The sequence below is a fragment of the Prionailurus bengalensis genome, chromosome B4, assembly GCF_016509475.1.
Source record: "Prionailurus bengalensis isolate Pbe53 chromosome B4, Fcat_Pben_1.1_paternal_pri, whole genome shotgun sequence".
NCBI classification, from domain to species: Eukaryota; Metazoa; Chordata; class Mammalia; order Carnivora; family Felidae; genus Prionailurus; species Prionailurus bengalensis.
The window spans coordinates 54,776,084-54,802,867 of NC_057358.1; the positions used below are offsets into that span (position 1 = coordinate 54,776,084).

General features: G+C 42.8%; 1 protein-coding gene across 1 annotated transcript; it reads right to left on the reverse strand.

The window, feature by feature from the left end:
* Positions 1-3,032: 3,032 nt before the first annotated feature.
* LOC122473065 (cationic amino acid transporter 3-like) lies at positions 3,033-17,569 on the reverse strand. Its single transcript, XM_043563173.1, has 2 exons — positions 17,476-17,569; positions 3,033-5,524 (listed from the first exon to the last, which is right to left on the reverse strand). Exon 2 carries the CDS (start codon positions 5,342-5,344, stop codon positions 3,572-3,574), a length of 1,773 nt encoding a protein of 590 aa, XP_043419108.1. The 5' UTR covers positions 5,345-5,524; positions 17,476-17,569; the 3' UTR covers positions 3,033-3,571.
* Between the last annotated feature and the right edge of the window lie 9,215 nt (positions 17,570-26,784).

The window sequence follows — 26,784 nt, forward strand, 5'->3', positions numbered from 1 at the left end:
ATTTCAAGTGTACATTGTGGTATTTTTATGGACATATTCATTGTGAAATGATTCACTATGATTTCCCCACTGTGAAAGGATTAACGTGGTACTTTAATCTAAGTGTTTCATTAAATGAAGATAAGTGTTCAAAGGGCACCTTTTGCTTCCCTCACTTCATCTTTACATACCGAAGGACATCAGTTGGTGCTTTGGTTTTCTATGTGAGGTCCCTGGAGCAGCAGCAGCAGCATTTAGGAGCTTGTTAGAAGTACAAGTTCTGGGTCCCACCCAAGCCTACTGAATTCCAAAATCTGGGGTGGGACCCAGCAGTGCTTTCATGGGCCCTCCAGGTGAGGTGACATACACTAAAATTTGAGCACCGCTGAGCAGAGTACTATTCCTGGCCTCTATCCACCCACCCTTCTCACTGTGACTTGATTAGTGAGTTGAAGAGACAGCACTGAGTATGCCCAGCTCAGCCCCAGTTTTTGTTGGTTTTCTTTCTGTATCCAGAACCAACCTGCCCAGAACACATGCATTCCAACCTGCTCATACAGGAGAAAATCTAATAAAATCACACTCTCTCTAGTGGTGGAGGGTGGGGATGTTCAGCACTACTTGCAATGAGGATTAAATCGAATTTAATGATGCAGGATTGGCAACCCAATTAGGCTGCAGATCTACAGCTGATAGTTTAATCATCTCTATGTCTTGATTATCAATTGGTTCCAAACATAGGTAGGGGAAATTGGAGTGTTACTTATTGTACCTCTACAGCTCCAACAATGGGTTGTAGTAAAAAGTGGGTTCAGATCACATGCAGTAGAGAGAAATATTTAAGATAATAACAGGGCATAAGAACCAGAGGAAATCCTAGAATCTTTTAAGTAAAAAGAATGTTAGAAAGTATTGGTTGTGAACTCTCATGTTACATATAAATAAGCATAGCATTTAAGGCACTGACTGGCTTGCTCAAGGTCACAATGCCAATTAGTGGTAGAAACAAGACCAGAACATAGGACACCTGGCTCTCAGCTGTTCACTTTCTGAGCACTGGACCAAAACAGACAACCGTAGAGAAATTTTGAAGTCCAAAAATGCAGATATTGCCAAGTAGAAGAATTAACCCCAGGGATTTTCAGTATGGGTAGTGGGTTCAAAGCCAAAGTGCTTTGTGCTCAGAGGAAAGCTCTGGCTCCAATCCACCTGTGCATGTTCTGTTGGCCCCTCTTACACCAAGGCTCAAGTGACACGCCATGTTCAGTATGGTCTAAACACTGCTTCGTTTTCCTTTGCTTTTCTTTGTGGTGTTCACTCTGCGTACAATCTCTCCCTGCTGTCCATGTGTGGCAAAATCCTATCTGTCCCTGGAGAGAGAGAACTCAAATGGCATTCCTCTACAAAGTCTTCTCTGATTTCACAGATCAACCCTCACCACTGTGTCAGCCACAGATGATCTTCCTCCACTCTGAATTCCTAGGACACTTTATTTGCATATTCCTTATAACAACACTTTCCACTTTGTGTTACAGCTATGCTTTACCTCTTATATTACAATATAAGCTCCTTAAAAGCAGGGGCTATATTTTATCTTTTTTTGTTTTTTTTTCTGGTTTCTTTTATTTATTGAAGTATAATTAATACACAATGTTGTTATATTACTCATATATACAATATAATAATTTAAAAATCTCACACATTTCTCCATGCTCATTAAGATATTAAGTATACTCTTAATTCCCTTTATCTAAATCACACATCCCTCTGGGGCACCTGGGTGGCTCTGTCAGTTAAGCATCCCACTTCGGCTCAGGTCATGATCTCGAAGTCAGTGAGTTCAAGTCCCACATCGGAAGCTCTGTGCTGACAGCTCAGAGCCTGGAGCCTGCTTCAGATTCCGTGTCTCTCTCTGCTCCTCCCCCACTCACACTCTGTCTCTCTCTGTCTCTGAAAAATTAATAAATGTTAAAAAAAAATTTTAAATCACCCATCTCTCTACCTATCTCCCCTTTGGCAACTACCTGTTTGTTCCCTGATTTAGGAATCTGGGACAGTTTTTGTTGTTGCTGTTTTGTGTGTGTGTGTGTTTTGTTTTTGCTTGTCTGCCTTTTCTCCTTTCTTTCTTTCTTTTTAATTTGTTTTATTTCTTAAATTCCTCATAAGAGCAAAAACATATGGCATTTGTCTTTCTCAGACCGACATATTTCAATTATCATTGTACTCACCCAGTTCATCCATGTTGTTACAAATGCCAAGAGTCCATTCTTCTCTATGGCTGAGTAATAGTCCATTATATATACATATGTACCACATTTTCTTTATCCATTCATCTACTGATGGACATTTGGGTTTGCTTCCATGTCCTGGCTATTGTAAATAATGCTACGATAAACATAGGGGTGCATATATCTTTTCAAATTTTTTTAATGTTTATTTTTGAAGGAGAGAGACAGAATGAGAGCAGGGGAGGGGCAGAGAGAGAGGGAGACACAGAATCCAAAGCAGGCTCCAGGCTCTGAGCTATCAGCACAGAGCCTGACATGGGGCTCAAACTCACAACCTGTGAGATCATGACCTGAGTGAAGTTGGTCACCCAACCGACTGAGCCACCCAGGCACCCCACACCTTTACAAATTAATGTAACCAAAAAGCTTTTGCTTTTGGTTTCCAGAAAAGGAAACCATCAACAAAACAAAAAGGCAACCTACTGAATGGGAGAAGATATTTCCAAATGATATATTCAATAAGGAATTAATACTCAAAATACATAAAGAACTTATACAACTCAACACCAATGAAACAAATAATCCAATTAAAAAGTGGGCAGAGATCCTGAATATATATTTTTCCAAAGAAGACATATAGATTGCCAACAGACTCATGAAAAGATGCTTAGCATCACTAATCATCAGGAAAATATAAATTAAAACTGCAATCACATCATCAAATATCATTTTACACCAGTCAGGATGGCTAAAATAAAAAAAAAACAAGAAAATGTGTTGGCAAGGATGTGGAGAAAAAGGAACCCTCATGCACTTTTGGTGGGAATGTCAACTGGTGCAGCCACTATGGAAAACAGTATGGAGGTTCCTCAAAAAATTTAAAAAAGGAATTACCGCATGATCCAGTAATTCTGCTACTGGATATTTTCTTAAACGATCTCTACATGCAAAATGGACCCACACTCACCACGCTGAGATCAAGAGTCAGCTATACTGACTGAACCAGCCGGGCATTCCCTACCTCCTAGCTACTAGTAGATATTTAACGAAGAAAAGGAAAACATTTTACAACTTTCTTTTAAAAAATAATTTTTTAAAGTCAGAAAGCAGCTAATGACACAACTGAAAAGGAGACAAGTAAAAAAAAGGGGGGGGGGAGCAAACACATATCCTTCACTTCACCATAAATACACAGCTCTTTTAGTGTTTCCCCCACCAACATCCCATGGGAGGCCTAGCTTTCCATGAACTCAGGAGTAAATTCCATTACTGTGCAGGGAAAACTTACTGCATTCAGGTGTGATGATTTCAAACAAATATGTACTGGCACTGCTGAGTTCAAGTTCTACAGTTTGGGCCCTAACTTAAGTGGGGTTAGTGACCAGGTTGTGCTGAACTCCATAGGCAAAGTAGATAGCAAACCCAATCAGAGTCCAGACACCAAACCGGGCCCAGGTGCCAGCTGTCATCTGCATCATAAGGTAAACATTCATGAAGATGCTCAGTAGTGGGAGGAGAGGCAGAGCAGGGACCTTAAAGTGAAGGGAACTGGAGATCTGAGGCTGTCTCCAGATGACCCCAGTGAGCCCAGTGATGAGCACCAGGAGCACTACAACCACTGAAATCCACACTGGGTCTCCAGAAAGCAGAACTGGCCCCTGAGTCAGCACCAGGCAAAGAAGAGTGAGCAGCAGAACAAGCAGTGAGGAGCAAACATAGACAACCCGGCCAGAGAGTGGAGTGGGGGTGGGGCTGCATGGAAAAAGTAGTCCCTGTAGAGTCAGCCTCTCTGCTGCAGATACATTCTGTTGCTGCACCTCTGCTTCATGTCCCCCATTCCTCCTATCAGGTTGATACCTGATGATGAGAACACAAAAAGCAACCAGAGAATAAGATACCAGCGTCCCAATTGACCTGAGGTCCACAAGATCAGTGATTCCAAAGAAGAATATCGTGATTGCTGCAATAATCGTAAATACCACAGTGGCCATGAATCGGGGGTATATACTGGTATAGATCCTGGTCAAGACAGGAAACAGGAGGCCATCTTCTGCCATCATGCATATCACCCACTGTATGGGGGTCATAAAGCCCATGAAAATGCCACAAACACTACAGAAAAATCCAAAACCTACAACATAGTAGGCAGGGGCCCAGCCAATATGGATAAATGCCTCAGGCAAGGTGCTCCCAGGTTGAAGCTTGTAGTAAGGCACCATAAGTGTAAGTGAAGAAAAGACACCAAAATATACCACAAAGCAGATGAACAGTGAAATCACAATGCCCATGGGGATAGAACGCTGGGGATTCTGGACTTCTTTCACTCTGGTAACAATAATACTGAAACCTATAAATGTATAGAAACAAGTAGCTGCTCCACGGAGAATCCCCTGGAAGCCAAAAGGCACAAATCCTCCAGACCCCAGAGGGCCCAACTTAGAAGTGTCATTGAGTCCAGCCTTTACGTAGTCCTCTTCTGTGAGCTGCCAGTTGTGCAGGTCCCCCTTAATGAAGCCAGAGATGATGACAAAACTGAGAACCAAAATTTTCACCAATGTGAACACTTTGGAAAGGGCGAATAACTCATAAAAATTCATATATTCAATTTCTCTAAGTAACAACAGAAGGGCCACAGCAAAGTAGCCTAGATTGTCTGCAAGGACTTGAGGAACATGCTGAGAGATGCTTTCACGCAGGGTCTGAGACATCTGGTTCCCAAGCAGGTTTTCAAAAGTTAAGACCCAGGTCATGGTATAAATGACTGTATCAGCAGTAAAGGACAGGATGAGGTTCCAGCCAGTGATGAAAGCCCAGAGTTCACCAATAATGACATAGGTGTAGAGATATGAGGAGCCAGAATGGGGAACCCAGGCACCAATCTCAGCATAGCACAGCCCAGTCAACACAAAAGATAAGCCAGCCACCAAAAAGCAGATCACGATGGATGGTCCTGCTTGATTGCTGATCATCTCACAAGCCAGGATGTACACACCTGCACCTATTGTGCGGCCCACACCCAGGGCCACTAAATCCAGAGTGCTCAGGCTTCTTTCAAAGGAAATCTCAAATACTTCTTCCTCCAGTGGACGTCTGCGTACCAGCTTTTGGCCAAATCTGTGAAATGCCTGACACAGCATTCTAGCTGGAATTGAAGAAGATTCTAAGGATTAGAGAGCTATAGCAAGCCTGGGGAGTGTTGGATCAGTTCAGTGAGGCTGAGTTAAGCTGAGTTGCGTTGGGGTAGCCAATTTCCCTTGTTCAAGATTCAAAGCTGCTGCTTCATATTTCTTCTAGTATGTGGTATCCTTCCATAATTCCTAGGTAAACAATAAATATTTATTGAATAATGTTGTTCAACCAAACAAAAAAACTCAGAAGTCGCATATAACTTGTTGCAGCCCAAATATCACAGAAACCGACACCAAAAGAAATTATAGAGAAATCAACTCTGCTTTCCCCCCTAAAAAAGTGCCAAATACTTTCCAACATTCTCCTTTTTTTGCACACCACATGACATAATCCCATTTGGATTCATCTAACTCATGTAGCTTTGTGTACTAATTAAGCTTTAAGACATAACAGGGTGAATGTATTGTGCAATAATTTACACATGGGATATTTGCATGGTGCTTGAGCTTGAGTTATGACACAGTTCACAGACTAGAGGTCCTTGTTGCAATTATAGAGCCATATTGAGAATATCATCTGAGTTTAAAATACAAATATTTGCCCCTAGTTTTAAGACCCTTACCCCCAAATCAGCTAGCCAAGGTCTGATGGTCATTTTTGCCCCCTTTATCCTCATTCTGCATCATCCATTTAGCTGTAGTGATGTCACAGAATGTACAGTCCAACTCTTCACTTTACCCTCCTAGGCCCACATGGGTGCTGTGAAAAGAGAGGAAAAGGGAGAAAGGGGGATAACTACCTGCAAGGTAAGAAACAGGATTTCTGGAAAGAAAACACTGGAGAAATGGGTGCAGCAGGCAACCAAGAGTCCATTACTAAGAGGGGAGAAGAGCCAGAAAGGTCATTTTATGATATCTGATATGCAATAAACCACATAAAGTAACCAGATAAATACTCACCACAGTTTTTATGTCCACAGTTTTGAGACTGTGATGGGTAGAAAGAAAAGAAATAAGTCATTTAGCTCAGTATCTCGCAACCAAAACAATTCCTTCTGTCTTCTTCCTCTCTGGGTTCCAAGGAAGAAGGTGAATTCACTTCTGCAGAAAGTCTCCTCACTGGCCACATTGTGCTTTATAAACACCCTGCACCATCTGTGGTGTCAGTAGCCAATTGCCTGGAGACCCTGCATTGATCTGTGGACTTGTATTAAAACACTCACCTGTAACTCCCTTTTAATTTTTCACAAGGAGTTATTTTTAACTCACTTAAACCATAGTCTGAATGTGTTCTTAGTGAAGGAATCCTGTGTGTGGTTCCTCCTTCCCCTCCTCCCCTGGCTGCTATTCAAATGGGCCCCTCCTCAAGGGGAGCAAGACTTTAGGTGAACAATTCACAGCAATGCCCCAGAAAGGAGTAGTGGAGAACAGAGAAAACAAAGTCATGCAGCCCCCACTCTCCTCTCTATTCAGAATTGGATTTTGAGAGAATTTTAAGAAATGTTAGTAGAGGTTTCTAAAGATGGAAAGACAAGTCAAAATTGAAAAGCCTTCTCTACAGATAATCAAAAGGAACCCTTGGATTATGGGTCAGACCTGTCTACAAATCCATCTAGACTCCTTATTTGCCACCCACCAGTTCCAATGTTATGATTTACTAACAAGCACACAACATAGACAAAGAGAGTCAATACCTAACTCAGGGAAATTTTCTACACTATAAATGTGATTGATGTGTCCCCCACCCACCCCCAGGCTTTAACTCTTCAGTGGTTCCCATTGCCCTTCATTCTTAATCCTGTCTTCCTTCATCATCTGACCTGTGCTTATTCCTCTAGCATCATCCCCTGCCCAGTTCGTAATGCAACTGCAAAATCCTACACCCACCCTGTTCCCCTGCTTTTAATGCCTTCTTGTCCCCTTCTCTTAGCTAACCCCACTTCTCTTTCGGTTCCCAGCTCAGATGTTGCTGCCCCAGGAAGCCTCCCCTGACCCTTATGCTGCCTTTCTTATGTGTTCTCATAGCACCCACTTCCCTCATGTGCCATTTATCATAATGTAGCAAAAATTCCAGGTCAGCTGCCTGTCTCCTCCATCAGAGTGTGAATTAAGTGCTCCATAAATACTTGTTGAACAAATACACAAACTGAGAAGAGAATCCTGAAAGAACACATAATCCAGAATTCCTATCTACTTTACTTTGAGATACATACCTTGTAGCCAAGTAACTTTTATAAATCTGGCCCAGGTAAAGATATAAATGACATTACCCTTCTTATAAAAGGCAATCAAAACAAAAGTGTGGAAGGAAAACCAACTGTGATAACACCTAGACTGCACATCATTCATGGCAGGTATAAACCACAAAGAGTGATAAAAAAAATTGTTTGCCTTTGAGGACAGCTGTTTTAAAACTATCAGGAACCCTTGGGTTATAGGCAACCAACCACCCAAGCCCAGTTAGGGAATCCCTATTTTTTTTTGAAGGCATCATGTTCAAGCCCTATAATCTAGGTGAGGTTATAACCCAGGCACCCTTGGGTTATAGGCAACCAACCACCCAAGCCCAGTTAGGGAATCCCTATTTTTTTTGAAGGCATCATGTTAAGCACCTATAATCTAGGTGAGGTGTCCTAATGTAGAGGTTCTTACTTCAGGGGACAGAGGGAGGCATAATGAAGACATCTTGGAACATTTTCAAATGTCATATCCTCTCCCTCTGGAGATTCTTTTCCACTAGCCCCATACTTCCCATGACTGCTCTAAGCCACCCAATTGACAGGAATTGCTGTCAATCTCAAAGGAAAAATATTCTAAAAGTTTCCTTCACAGGAAGGCAGCACAGTTTAGTAGTTAGTAGTAAAGCTCTGCAGGTAAACAGTTCAGGATCAAATCACAACTCAACCTCATACCTGGTGACTCTGAACAAATTATTTTACCTCTCAGGGCTTTAGTTTCCATGACAGTTAAATGGGAGTAAAAGTAAATACCTCATAAGGTTGTAGTAAGGAGTACTTAGCTCAGTACCTAGCAAACAATACGTACTTAATATAATCTACCTAAATGTTTAATATTGAAATCTGATTCAAAGTCCACAAACCTTGAAAATCATTTAGTATTTATAAATTTCTAACCTCAAAATGACTCACTAAACCTCGAGCCTGTTAGCTAACCCTAATGAGAAAATGAAAACTGTTTTATTCCATATAATTCACCTTGAAACTCTAAGGACTCTAATTAAACACCCTCATACAAGCTGGTGCTAAACACATGCGGGTCCCAGGAAGACTGAATTCAACCAGGCATGAAAAAATGCAAGGCTCAAATACAATAATAATATCTTTCCCCATGGATGCCTCATCTTATTCCTGGGAGAGGCAGTACTGGGTACTATAGAGGTAAGAGCAATGAATATTATATCAGAAATTTTGGATTTGAGACCTAGCCCCTCTGCTTGACTATATAAACTAGAGTAATTTGCTTAATCTCTCTAAGCCTCAGTTTCCTCCTCCACCTAGAAGCTTACTGGATTTTCCTTACTGGATCAACATGAGAATTGGATGAGAAGATACAAACTATCTGGTGGGAGTGTAACTGGGGCCACCATCCTGAAGCACAATTTTAGCGCCATTAAGAATGCACACCCTCCCACCCCACAATCTCTCTCTGAGGTCAACACCCCAAGGAAACTCCCTCCTGAGTCCATAAGGAGACTCATATGAGCACGTTCAACAAAGGAAGTTTATGATAGCAGGAAGTTGGAAGCTATGCCAGAATTGATTACTACAGAAATATATAAGTAAAAAGTGCCCTACGTGCACAATGAAACATTACACAGCACTCAGATATAATAAAGTACATTCAATAGCAATTGGATAGGATGATGTTTAGTAGGAAAAGTAAAAAGCAGGACGAGGTGTATAGCGCAACGCCATTTATGGACATTTATAAAACATCCAAAAAATGCCGTCTGTTTGTCAAGGATAAACGTGCATTTGATAAAAATGAGATGAAATTATTCTGCTCAAAGTCTTCCACTGGTTTCCCTTCTTAATTTTTTTTAATTTTTATTTATTTTTGAGAGAGACAGAGGAAGTAAGACAGGGGCAGACAGAGAGGGAGTCAGAGAATCCGAAGCAACTCCCCACTGTCCTTGCAAAGCCCGTTGTGGGACTTATCACTATTGAAGGCACTATATGTTTTATTTATTTATTTGTTCATGATTTATCTCACTCCAAAAGAATGTAAGCTCAATGAAAGCAGGACTTCTTTTTTAGTGTTTTGCTCCTGGCTATATTCCCCACACCTATAACTGTGACTTACACAGTTGACACTTTGAATTTGTTAAATGGTTGAATGTATCTAAATACACATATAGAGCATGGATTGGAAGAGCATTTGTTAATATAATAAAGCAAGTACCTCCAGTGAGGATGGAAAATGAGAATAAAGATCAGGATGAAAGGTGAAAAAAAAATGCACTGAAAAGGGGCCTGACAGGAAGCAATGGTGCTAACAGTCCATAACTGAGGGAGGGGTTGACTCCACTCTGCGCACTTCAGGTTCAACAAAGGAATTGCATGAGACAATGTGAGAACAGCTGGTTAATCTAATAAAGGACAGAAACTCAACAGATTTAAATTGAAGGGAACTGGAATCCTATAATGTCAGCATATAGAGAATACAGAGAAGGAATACCTGCTAGAAAGAGGGTGGAGTTCCCTACCAGTTCCCTCTGAACCCATCTCCCTTTTCCCAATTCCTCTTTCTCCTTCAGATCCTTTAACTGTCTCTGGAGGCTCCTTTCTGGACACTAAGGATGCTTGTACCACATCTCTTTCTCTGGGGAACTGTCCCTAGTCACCTACCTCACAACAAAGACACAAAAATGGGTCCTAACATTTGTTGAGTCACACGCCCCTCTGAGGTTGATCACCTCAAAAAAATGTCCTACACTCTTCTGAAGTCCATCCATGGATCCTGAGGAGGAATCCCAGAGGAGGACCATCTGAATGGCAGGGTGGGAGATGGGTAATGTTTTTGATAATTTCTGTTTCCCTCAACTGTGTTGTGCAGGGTGGTCTTTGTGCTCTTCCCACTTTTACTGAAGATGACGGACAGTGAGCTGCAAAGTATGAAGATACCAGAGACGCAACCCAGAGAACAAAACATCTGGGAATGAAACAATCACATTTCATGACTCCAACAGAAGCAAGCTGAACAAACAAATGAACAAGCAAACTCACAGAAGAGAAAGCACACCAGTGATTGAGAATCCTGAGAAAGTACCATGAATCCAGCTTATAGTAACAGCAGAGAGAAACATTGTCCTCAAGCACCATGTTCAGAAATGCCCTCTCTCTTTGAAATAATCTATGATTATTCCAATAGTTTATATCCAGTAGTTTATATTCAGTCCAGACTCTGACCCAGCTGTCAAAGTCCCACCCTAATTCTGTCCCCACCCTCAGGCCCATCACCTCCTTCCTGACTCAGCTGCTCAGATCCTGACTTACCCTTCCTGGGAGGAGCCTTTGGCCTAAGTGCCTGTCCTGCAAGGGATGCCCTCCTCACTCCTTTCTGTCCAGTCTTTATGCTCTACCTCTTCTCCACCCTATTCTACAACCTTCCTGCTACACACATCAAAGAAGCCTTTCCTAAGACTTCCTGACTGATCCCCATCGCCCACCTCCTCCCCTTCCTGCCAGCACTTAGAGCCTGTCCCGATGCTTAGCTGAAACTAGTTTTCCCTTTCTGTCTGTCAGCTGGTGTCCTGGGTAGGTCACTTAAATTCCTTTAAGGTCTAAAAGCTGCCAGAGGGCAGGGCCAGGTTTCATATACCTCCTCTTTCTGAATTTCACACTCCCACCCCCAACCTACAGTAACCAGGATAAGGATCTGCTCATAATTGTACCAGGAAACCAAAAGGCATTTAGGACAGAGAAAATGAATATGTAGATGTATTGATTCACTACTACATCTTGACATTCCTGTAAGTTGGATTTAAAAGAGAGAGAGAGAGAGAGAGAGAGAGAGAGAGAAAGGGCCAAACCTAGTTGGAAACAGGAAACTAGAACATGCACCATCATCTATTTCAAGTGCATTTCCTAAGGGCATTTCCTAATGAGGCCCCAGAGTATATGAATATCAGTTTAATTAGGAAACTGTCTCTCCCAAAGGAGGTGCTTGTTCAGAGGAAGTGCTGAAAGAAATGCAGAGAGAGGCCAGGGAATATGAAGACAGCTTGTATAAATTCCATAATGCCCTGTTCTCCCCACTTCCTTCCCTCTCCTCCCTGGGTTTCTCTCAGTCTCTGAGCTCCTTCCAAACTCCAATACAAAAGTTCCATCCCAAGTCAACAAAAGAACTCCTGTCAAGTCCAAAATTTCACTCACTAAATTGCAAGCTGTCTTGCTTTCTCAACCAGCCCCACCTACTCTCCTTTGTCCTGGAGGTCCTAGAGACTCCTCTGTCTCTAAAAAGAGTACTGCCCTCACTCTAGACATTTCCTTTTCAAAACATTTTTCCAAGGCAGTAAGTTCTACTGGCTCTCTTGGTTGGATGTTAACACCCCTGCAATCAGGAAGTTGGCCTAGTGGCTCCTCTTGAATAGCCTCAAAGAGAGTTTGGATACCAGTTACTTTGCTAGAAGTTTGAGACACTCTTGAGAGGAAGGTTAATGAGGATGTTAAATAATTATTTTCCAGTTCTCAATGATTCAGATAAGTGGACTTAAATGAAGCACCTCCAAAGATTATAACAATTCTTTGTATCCAAGGACAGCTCCTTCCTGAGTGTATAAATTATCTCATCCTCCTTAAAATTTTCCAGACAAGGAAAACTCTGGAGCCAATCTAACCAGTGGCTCCCAAACAAACAAGTATAAAGCTCTTTGGATAGCTGAGCTTCCCCGGAGTTTCTGAACTTCTAACCCAAGCAGCCCTGCAACTCTGGAAGGGGGAAGTCAGGAATACAGGAGTAGAGGTTTGAGTTCAGGGCCAGAGCTTGAAATAATACTAAGTGTGGTACATGTGTACACCAACATTCCAAAGTAGAAACAGTTCAGAATACATATGAAAAGCTAAACAGAACAAAAGCTGCCATGAACACTGGGGCCAAGTCTTATATCCAAGGGTACCAAAAATTAGTTAACAAAATCAAATGAAAAATGAAATCTTCCCATTTTCCCTGTTTATGTCTTCTCTAGAAGTCTGTGTCCAGGGGCACCTGGGTGGCAGAATTGGTTAAGCATCCGACTTCAGCTCAGGTCATGATCTTGCAAGATCATGTCTCGTGGGTGTGAGCCCTGCATCAGGCTCTGTGCTGACAGCTTAGAGCCTGGAGCCTGCTTTAGAGTCTGTGTCTCCCTCTCTCTGCCGCTCCACCCCCACTTGTGTTCTGTCTTTCTCTCTCTCTCTCAAAAATAAATGAACACTAAAATTTTTTAACTAAAAAAAATAGAAGTCTATGTCCAATCATAGTCCTTCATATATTCATTCAACAAATATGCTGCTCCCCATTTATTCAGCAGTGCACATAAAACAAATAAAACAAAAATCCCTCCACTCAACGTGCTTACATTCCTGCAGTGGAAAGCAAACAATAAACAAATAAGTACTATGAAGATATACTGTGTTGGATTTGCAATCAATGCTGCAGAGAAAAGGGAAACAAGGAAAGGTTAGGATGTGTTCAGAGTGGGTGTTGTGAGTATAAAAAAGGATTATCTGAGACAGCCTTACCTGCACACTCTTGTGCAACCATCACTACCATCATCTCCAGAACTTGTTCATCTTCCTCAGCTGAAACTCTGTACCCACTCAACAGCAACTCCCCATTCTTCCCTCCCTGCAGCCCCTGACAACCAACCACCACCTACTTTCTGTCTCTATAAATTTGACCACTCTGGGTACTTTATGTAAGTGGAATCAAACAATATTGTCCTTTTGTTACCAGCTTATTTCACTTAACGTAATGTCTTCAAGGTTCACCCATGTTGGAGCATATGTCAGAATGTCCTTCCTCCTCAAGGCTCAGTAATATTCCATTGTGTATATCCCACATCTTGCTTATGCATCCATGCACTGATGGGCATGTGCGTTATTTCACCTTTTGGCTTTTGTGAGTAATGCTGTTATGAATACAGGTACAGAAATATCTTTTTGAGTTCTTGCATACAATTCAATAGTATATACACCGGAAGTGGGATTGCTGGATCCTATGGTAATTGTGTGTGTATGTATACACACACACACACACACACACACATATATCTATATATATATATATAGAGAGAGAGAGAGAGAGAGAGAGATTATCATACTGTTTTCCACAGCATCTGCACCATTTTACATTCCCACAAGCAATGCACAAGCCTCCCAATTTCTCCACATCCTAGTTAACACTCATTATCCTCTGTTTTTATTTAATAGCAGCTATCCTAATGGGTGTGTGGTGGTAAGTGGCTACTTTTGAGAAATATCAAGGAAGCCTGTAGAGCCGAGACAGAGTGAGTGAGAGGGAAGCAGTAGGGGATGAAATCAGAGAGAAAGCAGGAAGCCAGATCCTTCATGTAGGATCTGAGAGTCACAGTGAGGACTTGGGCTATTCCTATGGGTGTGATGAAAACCTTAGAAAAACTGATAGTTTTACATGTTGCCACTTAGACACTTATCACCTTGTCCACACTACCCCTTCGTCTAGAAGGATCCCATGGTTTGCAAATAGTTAACAAAATAGAAGGAAAACTATATATACCCAGGGCCAGCCTCCTGCCATTCTCCCTGGTCCACCCTCCTGGTCCATAAAATTGGTAACTCTGAACAACCAGCAGCCATCAGAGAGTACTGCCCTTGAAGTAGGATGAAGCCCTAAATCACATTCTTTCTGATCACTACATTGTACCAGATAAGTGATATGTAAGTGCTCATTACCATCCTTCTGGAAAATAACACTTACCTCAAGTCTTTTTTTTAACTTGAGCTGCCTTTTATTTTTTAAGTTTATTTATTTTGAGAGAGAGAGAGTCAGACACATAACTGACTGAGCCACCCAGAAGCCCCTTCTTCAAGTCTTAAACACACACACACACACACACACACACACACACAGTCCCAACCAGACCTGCAGTTTCATGCTATTACATCCAAACTTCTAAGATTGTATTTCTAAAGCTTTCTTTTAAAGTTCTTCTACCACTTACTCATCCTATTAACCTTTTCTGTGGCTCCTGCTTGAACAGGATAAACCTTTCCCCACACATGTACATCTTGATAGCATTAATATCAGCCTTCACACAGACTGTCCTTCTCTGCCTAGAATACACCAAACCCTGTTTAACATGACCCTCCTTCTGGAAGCTTCTCTGGGCACATCTACAAATAGATATCTGATCTTTCCAGTGTGCTCTCTTTGCCCCCTGCTCTCTCCTCATTAATGTCCAGTGGCATAACTCACTGAACTAGAATTTTGTACTCAGAGTACACTCAGGTAAGAAAGAGGGTAGGAGTCAAAGGTGGTGAGGTGGAGCTGAGGAGCAGATCTTCTGCTTGAAGACACTTCCATCTTGCTTTTCCTTCTCCAGCTAAAGCCTGAGGTAGAAAGAATTAACTGGTCACAGCTAAGGAAGTACCCCAGGATTTAGAGCCCTTTTGGTGATATCAGAGGTCTCACACAAGAACTGAAGTCCAAGTCTCTTTCACCACAAAGTGAAAGTACAAAGGAAGCAATTCAAGTGAGCTCAGACAAAGTGCATTATCTATCACATTTATGGTTTGCTCCAGTGTCATACCCCTGATGTGTGACAACTGACATCAACACCAAGTTTTATTACTTTCACTGATTTACTTCATTTGGAAAATAATTCACCTAATGCTTTGCAATTAGACAACATGACACAGGACTCAAACTACAATAACTATAGTTAAGTCTTGTCTGCAAAAGGGAGGAGTGGGACAATAGTCAATTGACTAAATGCTGTGTAGAATATGATTAAACTTGTTTAAGGAGGATAGGGAAGTATCCATGAAATGCCCTTAAATCATAGCTCCTAGAGAAAAGAATTTTCTGGATTGGCTACCATTTTTCCTGTACTATCTGTGAATAAATATACAGGTGGGTTCAGTGTATTTTGAGTTGGATCTAAAGTGAAAAATTGGATGGTCCCACAGGAAGTTTCTATGTGAGATACACTGGATTCAATCTATTACAGATGAGGTTTCAACTACTGTAAGTGAATACAAAGAAAAAATCCAAATTAGAAAGTTCAGGCACCACAGCGATTCTTTGTACAAAAGAACTCAAGCAAAAGCAATATTTTCTTCCCCCTAAATTATCAACACCACCACTAATACCCCCCAAATCATCACACACTCAGTTTCACACAGCATAAGACAATGGGGGCAAATACAGAATTCCCCACTCTGGGAATTTACAATTAATGGCACTTCATGAATGTTTTCCCACCTACCAAAAAAAATAAGAGATACATACACTATGAACCAGGAAGATATTCCTCAATCAGAAATGAACAAAGGCAAGGGCATGTCAAGATCCCAGATGCCTTCCTAGATGGAAGACAAGAGTAGTAAGGACCTCATTTTCCACTGTTGGCAAGAATTGTGAATACCTTCTGTGTACCATTAGTCAGCCTAAAGGCCACATAGAAGAGTGGGGAATTATGCTATCTTGGCATTGTGTATAACTGTTTCCCAGGAAAACATCAGTTCAAGTTATATCTTCAGCGTGGGCCATGATCCAATAAACAGAGCCTCATTTAGGGCTTCCTTCCATGCCTCCTACCAAAAACATGAAACAAACTCCATAACACCTTGAACCAGTAAATCCAGCTTGCCCAAATAGACAGATCCAGGTAAATATTTGCTAGAGATATTGATACAGATCTATATACTATGATATAATATTAATAATAATTAAAAACAATAATTCTCCATCTTGGTCTGTGCAGAAAAATAAAAAAAGAGACAAACCACTGCAATGGTAAGAAATGTGTAACTTGTCCCCTGGGGAAAGAGAAGTAAAGCTCAGATAGCTTCCCTGAAAGGATGGAAAGAAAGCTGAAGTAACCAAATTCGCCTCAAACTAAAGAAAATAAATATCCAAAATTCTCTCCAAGGCATCTCCTGAGAACAACCTCACCAACTGATTCCTTAACAAGCATCCTCCCATCTATGATCTTACTTTGTACTGTATTCTGTTTGCATGTTATTTGGAAGAAGACTTTGTCTGCCCTTTCTAAAATAGAAACTCCTTAGGGTAGAACCTACTTCAGTTTTCTGAATGAGGCTAGAAACCCTAATTCTGCATGCAAGTAAACATTACTAGGTGAAACCAAGACTTGAACTTGAAGGCATGACAGTCCCCAAACTGTCTGCTCATTAGACCAAGAAGAAACACAGCCACCTCCTCCAACTCACCTACCTACCCTACCACCCATCATACATCTCTCAAATGAGATCCCACCTTGGCAGAGGCTGAATTCCAAGTCAGTTAAAACTCATCCTGATGCAGACTAACACACACCAGACCAACTGTATGTAGACCAAATCCATCCACACAAATGTAGACCAAAATCTATGTAGATGTAGACCAGAACATTTTTGCTTCCTTCCCACAATACCTATGGAGTCCTTGCTACATGCAAACATCACACTAGTACCACTGTGGGTAAACAATTAGATAGCCAGAGCTTCTCTAGAAACTGTTGAGACTCGGGGCGCCTGGGTGGCTCAGTCGGTTAAGCAGCTGACTTCAGCTCAGGTCATGATCTCACGGTCTGTGAGACCCAAGAGGGGAAAAGGATGCTGGGGGAGAAGCACCCAAGAATAACCTCCCCTAACTCATATTTTCCTCAGTAGAACTGAGAATGTTTCTGATCTGGAAGACAACAGAGTGTAGGTCTCCAAATCACTCTAGCCCCAGCAAACCTACCTGCCCTTCCCAAATTCCTAAGGCCTCTGGTCTGCACTTGCCAGAGGAAAGTCTATCTCTGGTGCCATGAAATACCCTCTGTTCAAACCCATAGGGTTTGGACAGCCAGCTATTATCCAAGGCCAGCCTTCCTCCTCTCAGGCTCTGCCTCGGTTTCCTTGACAATCCTATAAACAGGAGACATCACTTACCTATAGGCTTTTTCTTCCCTGGAGGAGAGAGACCTGAGAAGAAAGTGCAAGCCAAACCCAGAGACAAGTAGGGAGGTTGGCCAAGCAGTGTCAGGACTTGGAATGGAGCTTAGTGAGGCCCTCAGGGAGTTGAGGCTTTCAAATAGGTGGGGCCCTTGGGAGGAGGGGCTCTTGGGAGGCAGAGCACTAGCAAGGCTGGGCCTCAGGGAGTTGGGGCCATAGGGAGGCAGGGATATCCAAAGGGTAGAAAAGGATGAAGGAGGTAGATTAGCTGGAATCCTGGAAGAAAGCTGGAGGTGGGCAATGGAAGACTAGTGGGGTTCTGCATTGGTGAGGAGGTGGCTGAGGACTTTAATGGGACTTTGTTGGAGATTCTGCTGGCAGCAAGATGTGAATTTAGAAGTAAACAAGCTTCCCAAGGTCCTGGGTATGGAGAAGGTCCTGGTTGGCAAGAGAGTATGGGGAGCCAGGTAGAGCCCAGCCTATGGTGATTTGGAGGCCAGTCCTAGGACCATCTAAAAAGCCCATTAAGAAGTATTTAAACTAGAATAGAAGCACATCCAACCACGTCTCTCAGAATCTCCTACTAGGCTACTCTACCAGCACTATCCAGCCACAACCCATCATCCAACTTTCCCATCATTCCAGGAATAAAACCAAAGCATAGGGGGAAGGAGTTAAGATGGTGGAGAAGTAGGGGGACTGGGATTTCCTCATCCCTCAAACACAGTTGTATTGAGGTCAGACCACTTGGGACACCCAGGAAATTGACCTGCGACTGACACACGGATCTCCACATTGGGAGGGACACAGCTTGGCAGGATCAAAGTGGGAGTATGTGAATTGAAGGTGATAAAAAAGCATAGGCAGGGAGGGGAGAGAACCCTTTCTGTGGAGGGACAAAAGGGAGAGAAAGAGACAGGGGTTGTGAAAGTGCAGCATCGAGTTAGCACAAGAGGAAAACCTCTCTGGACCACAGACTAGGGAATGAGAAATATGAAGAGTGCCAGTTTCTTTTTTGTAAACAACCTTTGGAACTGAAACTCAGAGGTTTCAAAAGTGCACAACTTTCTACAGAAGGGAGCTGGGAGCTGTGGCCCACACTCCTGGGGAGGAGGTAGCCAGCCCCGGAGTGAATAATGTCGTGTAGCTATATCAGGGGCACACTGGGAGACAACAGTCCCTTCCTGGAGTACTTTCGGAAGAGGGTTTATTGCCTCCCCAAGGACAAAAGACCATGCAGGTGCCAGCCAAAGGCCTTTTATCACCAGGGTAGAGAGGCTCTATTCTGGAACAGAAGAGGAGCCACACAGAACTGAGTTCTTTATGACCTCAGGTTTTGAATCCCAGCTGAGTGCCTAGAAGGGGCAGGAGAACTATGGAGCAGAGCAAGATGACTGCCCTCACTATTCTGGGAGGGCTGCTTGAACAGCATGGGTTGAGATACCCATTGAGGGGAGAAGAGATTGGGCCGTCGTCATTTTTGTCCCAAACACCCACATGGTGGACTTCAGAGAACAGCACAGCAGCCCTCAGGGGTGGTGAGACACACTTATGCCAAACCCGGCCTTCTGTGCTTGGAAGCTGCTTATCTACTGGAGCAAGACTGTCTGACCCAATGCAGCTGGCCTCTCCTCCCGACGAATACTGCCACTGATCCTAGGCACAGACAACTGTTTCTTTCTCCTCCCCTTCCTCCTCCTCCTCCTTCTCCTTTTATATTTTATTTTATTTTATTTTATTTTATTTTATTTTATTTTATTTATTTTATTTTATTTTATTTTATTTTATTTTATTTTTCTTTCCTCTTCTTTATTTTCTTTTTGGAATCAGATTCATAGTTTCTGATTTGTTTTGTTTATATATATCTAAAGATAGAGATAGAGATAGATGATATAGATATAGATGATATACATATAGATATGGATATATCAGGCATTTTTATTCTATTCTTTTTACATATTTTCTCTCTCTTCTTCTTTATTTTCCTTTCTCTTTTTCTGGAATTAGCCTTATAGGTTTTTGATTCTCTGTTAGTTTTCTTTACTCCCCTTTCATTTTTTTCCATTTATGGGATCAAGCTCTCCCCACCCTGTTTTTTTTTTTCTTTTCCAGGGTTACTTCAACAAATAAATCAAGGCACACCTAGTTAAAGATCCCAAAACTCCACCACTACAAGCAAGTAGGAGCTCTTCAGAGGACATCAGTGGGATAGACCAGCCAAAACACAACAACAGAGTGCATGAACATACACCAAAAACACTTCCTGGAGTGACAGGTCCTGAACAATGTATAACCCCTTTTTAATATAGTAGTATTCTCAGGTGCAGAGCAAATAACAAGATTTTAAAACATGCAAAAGATAGAAACTTACCCAAAATTATAAAATGGAATAATTCCCCCCAAAAGAAAGGTCAAGAAGAAATCACAGCCAAATAATTGCTTGAAACAGATATAAACAATATATCTGAACAATAATTTAGAATAACAGTTATAAGACTAATAGCTGGGCTTGAAAAAAGCATAGAAGACTCCAGAGAAACTTTGGCTGCAAAGATCAAAGACCTAAGAACGACTCAGGATGAATAAAAAAAATGCTATAACTGAGATGCAAAATAAACTAGATACAGTGACAGAGAGGATAGAAGAAGCAGAGGAGAGAATAGGTGATAAAGAAGAAAAAACTATGGAAAATAATGAAGTTGGAAAAAAAAGGAGGAAAGGAAATTATTATATCACCAGGGGAGAATTAGAGAACTAAGTGATTGCATGAAATGAAACAATATTCATATTATAGGAGTCCCAAAAGAAGAGCAAGGAAAAGGGTCGGAAGGTTTATTGGAACAAATTATAGCTAAGAACTTCCCTAATCTGGGGAAGGAAACAGGCATCCAAGTCCAAGAAGCACAGAGAACTCCCTTCAAAATCAATAAAAATGATCAACACCATGACATATCACAGTGATTGGCAAAATACAAGGATAAAGAGAGAATTCTGAAGGCAGGTAGGGACAAAAGGTCCTTAACCTACAAGGGTAAACACATAATGGTAGTAGCATACCTGTCCACTGAAATTTGGCAGGCCAGGAGAGAATGGCAGGAAATATTCAATGTGCTGGATAGGAAAAATATGCAGCCAAGAATCCTTTACACAGCAAGACTGTCATTCAGAATAGAAGGAGAGATAAAGACTTCCCCAGACAAACAAAAACTAAAGGAGTCTGTGACCACTAAACAAGCTCCTGCAAGTGATCCTAAGGGGGGCTCTGTGTAAAGCAGCAAAGACTACAAAGGACCAGAAAACATCTGGTGTATGAAATATACAGATAACACAATGGCACTAAATTCAGTTTTTTCAGTAATCACTCTGAATGTAAATGGACTAAATGCCCCAATCAAAAGACATAGGGTATCAGAATGGATAAAAAGGAAAAAAAAAAGATCCATCTAATACTGCCTACAAGAAACCCATTTTAGACTTGAGGAGACCTGCAGGTTGAAAGTGAGGAGAAGGAGAACCATCTATCATGCAAATGGACATCGAAAGAAAGCCAGAGTAACCATACTTATATCAGACAAACTAGATTTTAAAACAAAGACTATAACAAAAGATGAAGAAGGGCATTATATCATAATTAAGGGGTCTATCTACCAAGAAGAGCTAACAATTGTAAATATTTATTCCCCCAACGTGGAAACACCCAAATATATAAATCAATTAATCACAAACATATGCAAACTTACTGTTAATAATACCGTAATTGTAGGAGACTTTAATACTTCACTTACAACAATGGACAGATCATCTATGCAGAAAATCAACAAGAAAACAATGACTCTGGAAGACATATTAGACTAGATGGACTTAACAGATATATTCAGAATTTTCTATCCTAAAGAAGCAGAATCCATTCTTGAGTGCACATGGAACATTCTCCAAAATAGGCACATATAAGGTCACAAAACAACCCTCATACGTACAAAAATATTGAGATCATACCATGAATATTTTCATATCACAATGCTAAAAACTTGAAATCAACCACAAGAAAAAATTTGGGAAGCCCCCAAATACATGAAGGGTAAAGAAAATCCTATTAAAGAATGAATGAGTTAACCAGGAAATGAAAGATGGAATTAAAAAATACATGGAAACAAATAAAAATGAATACACGCTAGCCCTTTTATGATGCAGCAAAGGCAGTCCTAAGAAGTAAATACATTGCAATTCAGGCCTATCTCAAGAATCAAGAAAGGTCCCAAATGCACAATAAAACCTTACATCTAAAGGAGGTAGAAAAGGAGCAACAATTAAAGCCCAAATCCATCAGAAGAAGGGAAATAATAAAGATTAGAGAATAAATAAATGACATAGAATCCAAAACAAAAAAACAAACAAACAAGCAAACAAAACAGTAGAACAGATCAATGAAACTAAAAGCTAGTTCTTTGAAAAAGTAAACAAAATTGATAAACCCCTAGCCTGACTTCTCAAAAAGAAAAGAGAGAGGATCCAAGTAGATAAAATCACAAATGAAAGAAGAGAGATCACAACCAACACCACAGAAGTGCAAACAATCTTAAGAGAATACTATGAAAAATAATATGCCAGCAAACTAGATAATCTGGAAGAAATGCACAAATTCCTAGGCACTCACACACTACCAAAATTAAAATGGGAAGAAATAGAAAATTTTAACAGACCCATCACCAGCAAAGGAATTGAATCGGTTATCAAAAAATCTCCCAACAAATAAGAGTCCTGGGCCAGATGGCTTCCCAGGGGAATTCTACCAGAATTCTCTACCAGAGCAGAGTTAATAACTATTCTTCTCAAACTGTTCCAAAAAAAATAGATATGGAAGGAAAGCTTCCAAACTCATTCTATGAAGCCACTGTTCCAACAGTGCTAGGCTGTCTTCTCCTGTGGCAAGTGGGGATTTTCCCAGATGTACATCTGCTTGAGGGAAAGAAGGGCAAGTGCAGGGAGTCTGTCTATCTTTGTATCCGGTCCCAAGAGCAATCCTTCCCCTTTCCCCCTGTGCTACACACTGCCTACTAGGTAATGGATGGGAGGCTGGGTGAAATACCAGGGACCCCAGACAATCACCAGGTAAGGAAAAGAACTGGCCCAGACCTGGGGGGTGAGGAATGTAGAGGATGCAGGATTGGGGCCATAAGAAGGGGGAGCCCATCCAGGTGATTTCACATGAAGTATCTGAATCTTGAGGGATGAGAAGGAGGAAGAGGAGAGGAGGGGGTGTGTGAGCCAGAGACAGGGGAAGGGTCTAAAAGACACAGAGATAAAAGGAGCAAAGAATGAGATGGAAAGGAGGGCGGGAGAGGGAACAGGGAAGGTGAGGCAGCAAATGGAGACAGATGGGAGGAGATGTGTGAGGAGAAACTAAAAGGCAAACAGGGTAAAACTCACAAAGATGTGATGGGAAGAGAAATCCTCAGAGACTGAGGGAGGAAAGGGAGGGAGACAGCCAGAAGGAAGAGCTGAGGGCAGCCTCAGTCCTGGAGAATCTCAGACCACAAAATATTTAGAGTCAGAGAGACAGATAGACAGACAGACATATCTGCCTAACAGAGATGAAGGTGAAGGAGGCAAAGTAGGAAGGAAGAAGACAGGGCTGCAGGGAGGACGTGGGAAGGAAAATGACAAAGAGAGAGAAGGAGGCAAGTGTGGAGCAGGAGGAGGGAGCCAGGCCAGGGAAGGAACATATATTTGCTTTATTTTCCTCTTCCATTGTACCTGATCCCTGCTGAGCCCAGTCTCCCCTCAGGTGCTGCTGGGTGGTGGATGTGCCCAGAAAGCTGACAGGGTGAAGCTGCTGCCATCACTGCCCAGGCTCCCTCCCAGTGCCAACCTGGGGATCCCAGAGACTCTGACATGTATATGCCTCCCCTTCCATCTCCCCCAAAATGCTGCAATCAAAAGATCCCTGAATCTCAGTCCTAAATTTCACAGAGTTAATGCATCCTGGCAGAACCAGTGCAAGGGGGATTCGGGGTCAAGGAGAAAGAGAAGCAGAACCAGGCAGGAAGCCAGGTTGACAAACTCTGGAGAAAGTGCTAGAGACCGACTGGAAGGAAGGAAAGGAGGAAGGAAAGGAGGAAGGAAGGAAGGAAGGAAGGAAGGAAGGAAGGAAAGAAGAGAGGGAAGGAGAAAGAGAGAGAGTTGGAGGGAGGAAAGGAAAAAAAAGGAAAAAGCATATAAGTTAAAAGAGTGTATCCAGAATGTTCAAGGGCTGAGGGACCTATGAAAAAGGTTGGAAACAGAGATGATGTGCACAGTAGGTACAGAGAGTATAAACTGAGAAGATATCAAAGATGAGGATGAGGATGGTTTAAAATGCCTACCTAATGTTTTTACTAATATGTATATTTTAATGTTTTATTTATTTATTGTGAGAGAGAGACACAGAGTGTGAATGGGGGAGGGACAGAGACAGAAAAACACAGAATCCGAAGCAGGCTCCAGGCTATGAGCTGTCAGCACAGAGCCTGACATCGCACTTGAGCCCGCGAATTGTGATATCATGAAGTGAGCCAAAGTCAAATGCTCAGCCGGCTGAGCCACACAGGTGCCCCTAAAATGCCTAATGATGTTAGATTTATAAGTCTTTACAACTGCACACAGTTCTTTTGCCTAAATCTCATTTTATGTTCAATAAAAAGCTACAGAGGCAGGTATTAGTGCTGCTATTTTATAGATAATGAAACTAAGGCACAGAGAGTTTAAGTAACTTACCTCAAGTCACAGAGCTGGTAAGGGGAGGAGCAAAGAATCAAATGACTGCACTGTGGTGTCCCCTCCTGCAGGTTCTGCCTTGGGAAGCACCCAGGCCTGGGGCCTGTTGTGTGAGGGAGAAGTGACCCCCAGAGGGCAAAAGAGGCCCTTCCTCCTGAGGCCCTTCTCAGCATGTTCTGCCCAGGAGAGCTTGGCCAAGTTGAGGCCTCATCTGAGAAATGGGGAAGTCATACCTTACCCTCTGAAGATGAAAGGCTAAACCAGATAATTTATTGAAGACTTGAGCTTTAAAACACAGAATTCAGTGCATGAAAGGAGTGGGTGAGTGGATTGCCAGGATAAAGGGCTTAAAACCTCAGTCTTCCCATTACTCCTCTTCACCTGCATCCCTGTCTCCCTCTCCCTCTTTCTGTCTCCTGGTCCCCAGGGACCTCTTCCCCTGGCATGGGCCTGGCAGCTGTCTTCCCCCAGCCATGGCTCACTAGTCTATCTAGTCCAGGCTCAGTTATCCTCACAGCCTATGAGGACACATCAAGGCCAAGGACGTCAGCCTAGCTTCCTAGTGCACATGCACACTCACTCACACCTACACATTCCCTCCTCATCTGTCTCTAAGGTTCACACTCCCTACCCCAAGATCATGTACTTACTGAGAGCTCTGACTTATCTGATCCTCTCCTCTCCATTTTCCTGCTCCTTGGTAAATAAGTGAGTATCATTCTCTTTGTCTCCTAGGGAACCTTCTGGAGTTCTGTGTCTTCCTCCATCTTCCCTCTTTTGGTCATTGCCTATTTCCCATCATCTGACTCATGGGGCCTGGTCCACTTACCCTTGACCAACTCAGCTCACAAACATTTGCTGAGGGAGCAGCCAGAGGGCCATGCCTCTCTGTCTTGGCTCTCAGACTCATCTCACCAACTGCAAGGAGCTCTTGCAGGACAGGGCCCCTGCTCCTCCCTCTGGGTCTCCCTTCAGTGCCCAACACACATATAGAGGGTAGAGGGTGTGACTCACCGATTCTGCTCCCTTGGAGAAAGGGGGGAACTGAGAAAGAAACCTAAGCAGGGACATCATTTGGGCCTACACTGCCCTGTGATGTTTAGTGTCAGGAAAGCAAGCAGCTAGAGAGAATCGATCTCTAGTGGGACCCTGCTTTCCTTTAGAAATCCCAGGGCGTGTGTGTGTGTGTGTGTGTGTCCCTGACATGCAAAGAGAGGACAAGAAGAGGTGGGTCTAAGTCTCCAGGAATCCAGGTCCTGTCTGGACTCCCACACTCTGCAGCCCTAGCAGACACAGGCCCATGAGCCCAGGGACAGAGGGTGGCCAGCATGGCCACCTCAGGATGAACACAGGCTGGACTTTGGGCAGCCCCCATCCTCCCTGGGGTTGAATTTGGTCCTTCCAGTGCACAATTCACATGGCTTCCTGTGTTCTGTGTTCAGTCAGTACCCACCTTCCCTTCTTGTCCACACTCACGGGCATTTCCTGTGTTCAGAGCTTAGAGCACTTGTTAGGCTGAACCATAAGAAATTCCTGATATTTACTTGGATTTGGCTTATATTGTCTATTACTTTTTCTTTTCTCTCTTCTTAATATTTTTTTGACTCCAGGCTGAAGAGACAGGGGAGCAGACTGAGGAAGGACAAATAACAAGAGCTAATATTTATTAAGCCCATACTATGTGCCGAGTATGTTGCATCCTCTCCTCAGTGCTAATTCTCACTATAGTCCCATGAGTTATTTCCTGTTGACCCTGCCATTATTTCCCACCTTTTACAGGTGAGTGAGTCCAGGTGAAGAGGCTACATAGGGAGGAACAGGGCTGGGATTTCAGCTCAGCCCAGGACCTCCTGCTTCACCACTGGCCCCCACAACCAGGGGAGTCCTGGCAGAGACTGGGAGCCAGAAGGCAATGTCAGCAGTTTCACAACAGGAAGGGGGAGGAGGAAACAGGCCAAACTGGAACTCTGGAGGGGCCAGAAGAGCTCCCATGGAAGGGGAATAAAACACAGCGACCACATCTGAAACCCAGCAGGAGAATGGTGAGTGGGAGAAGAACCCAGGCAGAAATACACTGAAGGACAGGACTGACACTGGGAGGAGGCAGCAGCTTCAGGTAGAGAATGGGAGGAGGGAAGAAGAACCCCAGGGGGAGGCCAAGGAGGCTGTAGAAGAAGGAAAAGGGTGGAGGAACCAGGCTACAGAGTCCATGGAACCAGGGAGGGAGAGATAATAATGGCCTGGGGCAGAAAGATAAAGTCCAGGCCAAACTATAAAAAGCCTGACCAAGGGAGGGACCCTGTGGAAGACGTGTGGGACTGAGGCAGATAGAGGAACCCAGGGTTAGAGGCAGTGCTCAGAAAGGGGGAGCAGGAGTCAGCCTCAAAGAGTGCAGGGTAGATGGTGGTGGAATGTGGGAGGAGTGAAGGAGGAGGGAGGGGCGTGGGTGCACACACACACACACACACACACACACGCACACATGCACAGCCTTACAAGGCTAAGTAACTGTCTGGTTATTGGCTCCTAAGTCCAAGAGAGTGCCCCCAGCGC

Excerpts from the sequence above, each read along its gene's own strand:
- LOC122473065 (XM_043563173.1), bottom strand. The coding sequence starts at position 5,344 with ATGCTGTGTCAGGCATTTCACAGATTTGGCCAAAAGCTGGTACGCAGA.